Source organism: Rhinichthys klamathensis, unplaced genomic scaffold (genome assembly GCF_029890125.1).
Source record: "Rhinichthys klamathensis goyatoka isolate OS25496 unplaced genomic scaffold, OSU_Roscu_1.1 h1tg000116l_1, whole genome shotgun sequence".
Lineage (NCBI taxonomy): Eukaryota > Metazoa > Chordata > Actinopteri > Cypriniformes > Leuciscidae > Rhinichthys > Rhinichthys klamathensis.
Genome location: NW_026606653.1, coordinates 305,588 through 314,760, shown reverse-complemented (window position 1 = coordinate 314,760; position 9,173 = coordinate 305,588). Strand labels below are relative to the sequence as shown.

Sequence of the window (9,173 nt, the reverse complement as noted above, 5' to 3'; positions counted from 1 at the left end):
CGATTTGGGAAAATAAAAACCCGGGAAGTTTTACGGTATATTAATTCTCAATATGTACACATGCATTATTAATCTTGTGCCTAACATAATGAAAACGGCTTTTCCCCTCACAATGACAGTAAACTAATTATTACATTAACATGAGTCACGTTGCATAGGCTATTTTCAGTTCAAAATGGCGAAACTAGACAAAAGTATATTCGTGTGCCTTATTATTTTTGTGCCTGATTATTTCCTTATTCCTTCTTTTTCTTTTCAGTCACATATATCGTGATATATCGTTGATGAAATTTCTTCCAATATATTGAATATCGTAGATATCGCGAATCGTGATATTATCATATCGTGGACCACATATCGCCACAGAATTGAATCGTGAGGTACCTGTATCGTCCCACCCCTAGATTATAGCAGCACTATCATTGTAGAGCATACCATATTTAGCCTTTTCAACGAAATCCACGATATATTATGTTACATCCCTAATAATGAGATATTTCATCAACGGTGGGAATGTTTATCTTGAGATATGGAGGGAGCGACACTAATGATCTCTGATAAGAGGCCGATTGCTTGACTTATACACACATATACAGCAGTGAAATGCAGATGAATGAGATATGACAAAACATATTTCACAAATCAGCACGTCAGCTTATTTTAATATAAGATACTTTATTATTTTTCCCATTTTAATTGATATCCCCGATGGGAGATAAACAATAAGAGCCTAAAGCATCCCAGTGCAACATGACCCACAATAACCCAGTGAAAGGGAATATGAGTTCACTACATAAGAGCAACATGTTGATCACAAATATCTGCATCATGTGGGATTTTTATGATGGTCATCATAATCATGTTCATAGGGCAGCAGCCTCAGTTATTCCTTACCAGATTATGTGGCTTGAGTGCGCGATTCTCGTCAAAAAAGCTGGGTTGACATTGGACTTTCGATATTCTCAAATTTATTAGCATCGATAAAGTACATATGATATTGGTTACACGTTTCTAACTTCAATAACATTTGAAGAGCATGAATTACAGACCCAAAACTGCAAGTGTTCGTATAGGTGTCAGGTACGATGCACACCTTTGAGATTTTTTTATATTTAACCCTAATGCATGAAACAAAAAACTAGATCAAAATTACACGTGTTGGAATAATTGGTTTTCTTCAAAAAATGTGATGTTTTCTTAATCAACTAATTAAAAGAACTGATGATACACAACTATATCAAACATGTTTATTTGTTTTCTGCATTTTATATCTGTCATCTGCGGCCACAGAGAACTATGGAAAAATGGAAGCTTGTCTCAGCCACGGAATAATTCTTTTTTTTAAGATAAGCGCAACTTTTTATCTCACAATCCTGACTTTTTTTCTCAGAATTGTGTGATATAAAGTCGCAATTGCAAGTTATAATGTCATTTGCGAGATATAAACGTGCAATTACCTGTTAAAGTCAGAATTGCTAGTTTATATCACAAAAAAAGTCCGAATTGTGAGATAAAATGTCTCAATTAGCTTTTATTTTTATTTTTTATTCCATGGTCGAAACAAGTATAATGAGTTGGCTTGTTGACTTTTTTGGTGATTGAGTGCAAATTTTTCTTTGCCTAGATTGCTGTCAATGTTTACACATGATTTGACTGTTTATTTTAATAAATATTCAAAATCAAAATGGAGTGCAGACACCTACATGAACACTTTTCAGTTGTTTTTATGAATGTAAGTCATTCTCTTCAAATGCTATTGAGCTTTATATGTTGTATGAGCCCATACAGCAGTGAAAATAAGTCATTCTCTTTAAATGCTCCCTCAAACTGAAGTTAGAAACGTTTAAACCAATGTCGAATGCAACTTTAGAGACGCTCCCTAAATTTGCATAGCGGTCTCCTTCCAGCCATTGTATTGCCAAAAACTGTGTAATTTGTCCGGTGTATCCGTTTGGAAATATACTGGAGATATATTTATGTAGAATGCCTTTGTCCCGATAGAGATTCAAGTCTGGAAGGGATTAGACACTGGATGAGATCAGTGACTCAGGGAATAAACGGTGAATATTGGTTCCTCCAGGGCTGCAGAGGGCGCTGTGACCGCATGATCCCCGCGGAACATCGAGTCCTCGCGGCTGCAACGCTCCGCTGGTGCGTGTTTACTCTATTTATCTGTTTATTATCTTCTAATATTATTGATGTTTTTACCATTTTAGTGCTTTAATGACCGCAAACGAAGCGCTTCATGCAGCATCTCGCTGTTATTGTACCGGACTGTTTCATTCACAGTTTCAGGAGAAACGAGCAGAAGTCTGTTTAATTTCTAACACACATTAACTTATTAAATCCAGCGACTGAACATACATGTGTTAAATGAATGAGGCAGTACTGTAGAAGAGTCATGGGCTAGTTGTCACAGACAGATATGAGGATTAAGTCCAAATTAACTTTAGTCCAAATGAATGCGGTTTTGTATTTGTGTGTGAGAGGATTTAAGCTGTTAATGTTTGTACAGTTTCATGTGTTGGGTAATAAGTGAACTTATAACACACTGACATACATTTAGACAAGACTCATTTATGTAACGATGGTAAATTTTAACAGAAAGTGAACTTTGTTTCTTATGGTGAGAGTATTTCCCCCCTAAAAAGTCACGTGACGTTTCCAACAACGTTCTGTAAATGTTATGTTAAGATAAAATGTTCTAAAAATAACAACGTTCTTACAACATTATTGATATTTGTTCTCCTGATGTTAAGAGAAAACATTCTCAGAACAACGTCTGTATGATGTTTTTACTTGAAAACTTTCTCATAAAGTTGAGAGAACTCTTGTAGTTGATGAACGTTCTCATAATTTAGTCAGAAAATCGATTTTATTGATATTTGCTGAACGTTAATATGCTTAGAATATTACAAATACATGTTCAAAGAATGTTATATGCGAGTAAAAAATAAGGTTATGGGAATGTTGTGTTAACATTATTAATGTAACCAAGTTTTTAAAGAATGTTCTTACATTTTAGAAACCTTGCAAATCACTGTTTTCACAAAAAAATGTAACTTGTAAGTTAAAATTCACTTATTTTACATCTTTGTAGATGTAATCTTGTAAACTTTTTGTAAGACATTATGGTACTTGTCTTTATCCCTGCTCTGGACTAGCATAGTTAGCACTAGTTGGGTGGCAGGTTAAGTCCTCTGCGGACTGGGTTGAACTGGTTTTCGTTGTGTCTGTTAAGTGGCGGCAGGACCGGGGTCACGTGACGACTCTGAAGACCAGCTGAAGACTGACGGACCCCGAGAGGCTGCTCACACAAAGGTCAGACATCTGCGCTATCAGTGTAGTTGCACAGAAGAAACAGCACTGCGATTGGAGTCTGCCTGAGTAGGGCTGCTCCATTATGGCACGCATCATAACCACGATTATTTTTGGCCAGTATCACGATTATTCAACGCGATTATTGGTGATCAAAGTCTTATTTCACGATACAAGTCATTTTTAAATATCAGTAAAATTTCACAATTATCGATACTTCAGCAAAAGCTAATACTAGGTTAACTAATGTAAGAAAAGGTCCTTAAAATGCATAAGACAAGTAAACACTCAGCCAAGTAAGTTGTAACTACAACAAAAATGTGTATGTAATGTAAAACAACACTGCATAGTCTTACTGCACACATTATATAGATTAATCCTTATTAAAGCTACTTAAGTTATTCGGTCAAGATCAGTGAGTGATTTTCCTTTGTCACTTGTTGTTTGATTATCATTAATGACGGACGGCAGCAGGTTTATTAGGCCGCTGTCACTTTAAGAGCTAATGCACAGATCCAATATACCCTTACACACGCATTTTCTTTCTCAACTGTTTAATTTTACATAAGACATAACTGAGTGTTTACTTGAATACTCTCCAAAAATGCATTTTGACATTTTGTGTGTATGTGTTAAGTGAAGTCAAGTCACCTTTATTTATAAAGCGCTTTTTACGATACAAATTGTTTCAAAGCAGCTTTACAGAGATAACAGGAAAAATAATGAAATAATGTTTCTAGAAGAAAATATTGTCACAGTCCAGCTTAAGTAAGTTCAGTGATGGCTCATTTTTGTTGTAAACAAGTTATTAATTTAGTTAATTTATATATACAGCCGCTGTATAAAGCGCTTATCCGAAGCCCGTGTTCTCTCCGAATCGCGCACACAGAAAGCCGCCTGGGGAACCATGTCTCTTTTGCAGCTTGATGTGCTTTTAATAACACGCTTTAATATCAAACACGTCCCGCAGTTTAGCATCAGTAGACTGCATTCTACAACACTCAATTCGGCTGATTTGGATCAGTTTGGCTTAGAAATGCTTGAAGGAGCAGTGTAACAATAATCGCTTTACCTCGATTCTCTTGTTTTCATAATTGTTGGAAGCCGAAATCGAAAATCAATTACGATTGATCGTACAGCCCTATGTCTGACTCGGGTAAACTGCCAATGTCACTCCGTAAGGAATTACGAATTATGAAATCGTTTTTTTAAACTCCAGTATATTACATTTTTTAATCTGTTATTAATGTTTATGAAAAATGAGCCGTTTGTTCCTTTTCCAGCCCTATCATGGTGAGAACGTATAAGAGGAAGACGACCCGGGCGAGCACGGCGCCGGAGACCATGCTGAAGGCCGTCCGGCAGGTGCTGGTGTTCAAGAAGACCATCCGAGGAGCCGCGGAGGAGTTCGGGATCAACTACCGCACGCTCGCCCGCTACTGCACCAAAATCCCCCGCGAGGAGGTGGAGGGAGGCGCGGAGCATCCCAGCTGCAGCGTGGGCTTCATCGGCGCCAGACAGGTCTTCAGCGCGGGGCTGGAGGCGGAGCTGGTCTCCTACGTCTTAATGGCGTCCGACGTCTATCACACGCTCCCGCCGAAGGCCATCCGGAAACTCTCGTACCAGCTCGCTAAAGGCCAGCAGCTGCAAATGCCTCCGTCGTGGCGGGAGAACAAACAGGCCAGCGCCGACTGGTTCGCCGCGTTTATAAAGCGACACCCGCTGTTGTCCGTCAGGACGCCGGAGCCGGCGAGTCTAGCGAGCGTCTTTAACAAAGAGATGTTTTACGTGAAGCTGAAGGCGCTGATGGAGCGCCACTGTTTCAAGCCCGAGGACATCTGGGTCATGGATGAAACGGGGATCACGACGGCTCAGAGGCCGGATCGAGTGGTGGCCAGGAGGCAGCCGGGATCATCCGTGACGTCTCCCGACCGCGGGCCCCTCGTGAGCGTCGCCGGCACCGTCTCGGCCAGCGGCGCCGTGATCCCGCCCTACTTCGTCTTCCCTCGGGTGCAGTTCCGGGAGCACTTCCTCACAGGCGCGCCCGCGGGGAGCTCCGGCGGCGCGCACATCAGCGGATGGATGCGGGAGGAGCAGTTCCTCCACTTCTTGCAGCATTTGGTGCGACAGACCGGATGCTCCCCGGAGAAACCCTGCCTCCTGCTCCTGGACGTCCACGTGTCGCACCTGTCCATCGACGGCCTCAACTTCGCCAAAGCCAACGGCGTGGTCGCGCTGTCCTTCCCGCCGCACCTGGAACGCTCGGTGTTCGGCCCGTTCCAGAAATGCATCAACGCGGCCATCGACAGCTGGATGCTGGGAAGCCCGGGCAGGAGCGTCACGATCCATCATATCCCGGGGATCGTGGCGACGGCGCTGCCACAGGCCGCCACTGCGGACAACATCACGGCGGGGTTCAAAGCCTGTGGGATTTTCCCACTCAACTCGAGCGCTTCCGAACAACAGGGTTTCGTCACGGACTGTCCGGTCGCTCCGGCGTCCAACGGCTCGGACTCGCCCCGGGATGCTCCCGATCCCTCGTGTCCGTCAGCTAAACCCACACTGGAGGCGGACGGCTGCCGACTCGACTGGCTCGCCTGCGATTAGCCCTTGGATTAAAGACCTTGATCTCAAACATTAACTCCACTTGTCTTTTATAGTCACACACACTCTGCTGTCTGTTTCCTTTAATCCTTTTTGTTACTTTTTCCTGTTTTATGAATTGATTTTGTTTCACTGCTGTATTAAGGTGTAAATTATTGCTGACGGTAATTAAATATGATACATTTTACATGCATACATTGTGGAAGATTACTTTTGTGTTACTCTAGGTAGTGTTCTTCTCTAGTTAGTGTCTTTAAACTAGCTACGGTTGTGATGTCATGTCCCGCTGTAGGTCAGAAGAGTCTCTTCTGCTCACCAAGGCTGCGTTTCAAAATACAGTAAAACAGTGAAATATTACTCCAGTGTAAATCCACTGTTTTCTGTGTGAATATATAGTAAAGTGTAATTTATTCCTGTGATCAAAGCTGAATTTCAGCATCATTACTCCAGTCTTCAGTGTCACATGATCCTTCAGAAATCACTCTAATATGATGATTTGATGTTTAATAATCATTTATAGAATTTTTATTATCAATGTTGAAAACTGTTAATATTTTTGTGATGCATTTTATTTTCAGGATTCTTTATAGAATAGAAAGTTCAAAAGTACAGCATTTATTTGAAATATAAAGTCATTTTATTATCAGATAATTTCTGCTCTCATTTTGAGTTTGATCAGTGTATTATAAATGCGTCCTGTAATAATGATGTTGTGTTTGTCTTCAGATGTTGACCATGAGAGCACAGATGGATGTGATCTGCTGTAAATCAGTAGGAACGGATCTGTCCATGCTGGATATTGAGGATTTCATCACTGAAATCTGTCAGCTGAAGAAAGAGGTGGCGTCACTGGAGGCAAAGCTGAGAGAAAGAGGAGACAAACCCAACAGAGAGGTTTGAGCAGCTCATCATTTCATCCTTCAGCTCAATCAAACCAACGTTTTGTTAGCTTCTCACTTCTTATGCATCTCTAATTAAGACAGAAGCAAAATATGCAAACAAATCACTAATATAACCACTAGAGATAACTGCTGAGTAATGAGGCTAATATCAACAGGTTGTTGTTTATTTGTGTTGATCTATGATGTGTTTGTCAGGATCTGGAGAAGGTTTCAGTGTGTGTGACTGATGGGACAGAAGCTCAGGATTCAGTCTGGAGATCCAGAGACACACAGGACTCAGAGCTCAGCCTCACTTTACTGTGTTATACTGATGCTCAGGATCATGGATCCGCTGATCAAACCTCTGACTGTAACGCTGGAGAACAGCAGATGAAGATGTGCTCCGTCAAACTGGAGGACTGCAGGAGCCTGATAGAGAGACGAGGAGAAGAAACCACAGCAGAGGAACAACAACAGAGCCATGAGGAGGAGGAGGATGATGAAGATGATGATGAAGAGAGAGATGGGGATGATGAGTTTCCTCCTGCAGGTGTTTCTTCCTTTCTTTTGTTGTTTTTCCTGACACTTGAATGTCTTTCATTAGACGTGGAGCAGAACCTCTGCATTAGTTCTTCCCGTCAGTCCCATAGAGGCTGTGCTGTCGGTACCGGGAAGAGAAATGATTAGTTCATCTCTCTCGAGTCTTCGGGTCAGAGTCTTCTGAGTCTTTCGTTCTTTTGTCACGTGACCTGATGTGACAGTTCTGGACACATAAATTAATTAATAATTCCCAAACTTTCTCATAAACAAGCGCGTAGTCCGTTTTTTAAACAGTTACACGCTGCGTTTTTGCTCTCAAATTATAGCTTTTTTATTTCTTATAATTTTTAGAATTTCTGTTATGATGGTTCTTTTCGTTATGAATGTGGTACTAAAGAGTTGGTAATGCTTTAAACTTTATCTATGATGGGGAAAATCACTTTGATAAAGATATATACCCATATATAGCCTAATAACAACTTGCAGTTATGTGACGTAGACCCGAACGACTCGAAACGTGAACCGACTGCATAGCATCAGTCTATGTGTCAACTAACGACTCGAATATATTTTTATAACATTTATTAACCTTTGTTAATGTAAAAATGTTAATAAATAAAAATTTTGATCTTGAAATTAACATAAATAAATGCGGTAATACTTTACTTGAAGGGGTGTGCATAAGACTGACATGACACCTTCATAACCATGACATGACATATGTCATGAATATGAAGTAGGGTTTATGCATGTTTATGACAACTGTCATTAAGTGTCTTTCGCTCAATAATGACATTTTGAATGCAAATATGACATTGTTTAAGATGTCTTTGTTATGACAACTTGACATAAACCATAACATCATAACCTGTCAGTGTCTTTGTCATGACAACTTGACATTAAATTAAGTTAAACTGTCATGTGGTTGGTTTTGACACTGGCTGTCATGAGGCATTATAACTGTGTCATGATGAATATTTTTCGTGACCTCAACTACAGTGGTACACATTCAATTTGTCATTAAACAGTTATAATGGCTTCATGACAGCCAATGTCAACACCAACCACATGACAGTTTAATGTAATGTTAACCAATAAAGCTAAGTGGCTTCTTAAGTTTGATAATTAATCTGCTATGTCATGTTTATGACAGGTTGTGTTGTCTTAGTAATGTTAAGTTGTCATGACAAAGACACTGACAGGTTATGATGTATTTGTTTATGTCAAGGTGTCATAAAGACATCTCAAACAATGTCATATTTGCATTAAAAATGTCATAACTGAGCGAATGACACTTAATGACAGTTGTCATAAACATGCATACAACTTCCTTCATATTCATAACATGTGTCATGTCATGATTATGAACGCTTATTTAGGGGGTTTCCAGAGCCATCAGAAGAAACACGCTGAAGAGCTTCCCTGACATCAGCATCTGCTTTCCATGGCAAGGACTCACTGTTTATTCCTGCTATCAACATCCGCTTCGGGCTTGTGTTTAGCGCTGAGTATTTTAACTTGTTTGATATTTTAATGACTAACATTGTTGTTTTAGTTTTCTGAATGTAACTTTACTAAGCAACATGTAAACAAACAAGAACGGACATAACTGTGTCAAATTAAAATGCACCATCACATACAGGCCACAAAGAGTCCGTGTTAACGGAATCTTACATTCTGGATTACCTCAGGGATGTGTATTATCCCCTTTGCTCTTTTCTGTTTATACTAATGAACTTAAGTGTAACAGTGATGATCTTACGTTGATTAAATATGCAGATGATTTGGTTTTAATTTCGTGCCAAACAGACAAGAACTGTCCCACCTACT

General features: G+C 40.1%; 1 protein-coding gene across 1 annotated transcript; it reads left to right on the top strand.

Annotated features, from left to right (window-relative positions):
* The first annotated feature begins 6,569 nt into the window (after positions 1 to 6,569).
* Positions 6,570 to 7,490, top strand: LOC130088305 (uncharacterized). Its single transcript, XM_056255024.1, has 2 exons — positions 6,570 to 6,816; positions 7,020 to 7,490. The coding sequence occupies exons 1-2, from the start codon at positions 6,649 to 6,651 to the stop codon at positions 7,488 to 7,490; spliced, it is 639 nt and encodes a 212-aa protein (XP_056110999.1). The 5' UTR covers positions 6,570 to 6,648.
* The last annotated feature ends 1,683 nt before the right edge of the window (positions 7,491 to 9,173 follow it).

What these genes read in the sequence shown, in the direction of transcription:
- LOC130088305 (XM_056255024.1), top strand. Translation starts at nt 6,649, where the DNA reads ATGTTGACCATGAGAGCACAGATGGATGTGATCTGCTGTAAATCAGTA. An exon ending in GAGACAAACCCAACAGAGAG is followed by an intron (nt 6,817 to 7,019) that starts GTTTGAGCAGCT and finishes TGTGTTTGTCAG; the next exon opens with GATCTGGAGAAGGTTTCAGT.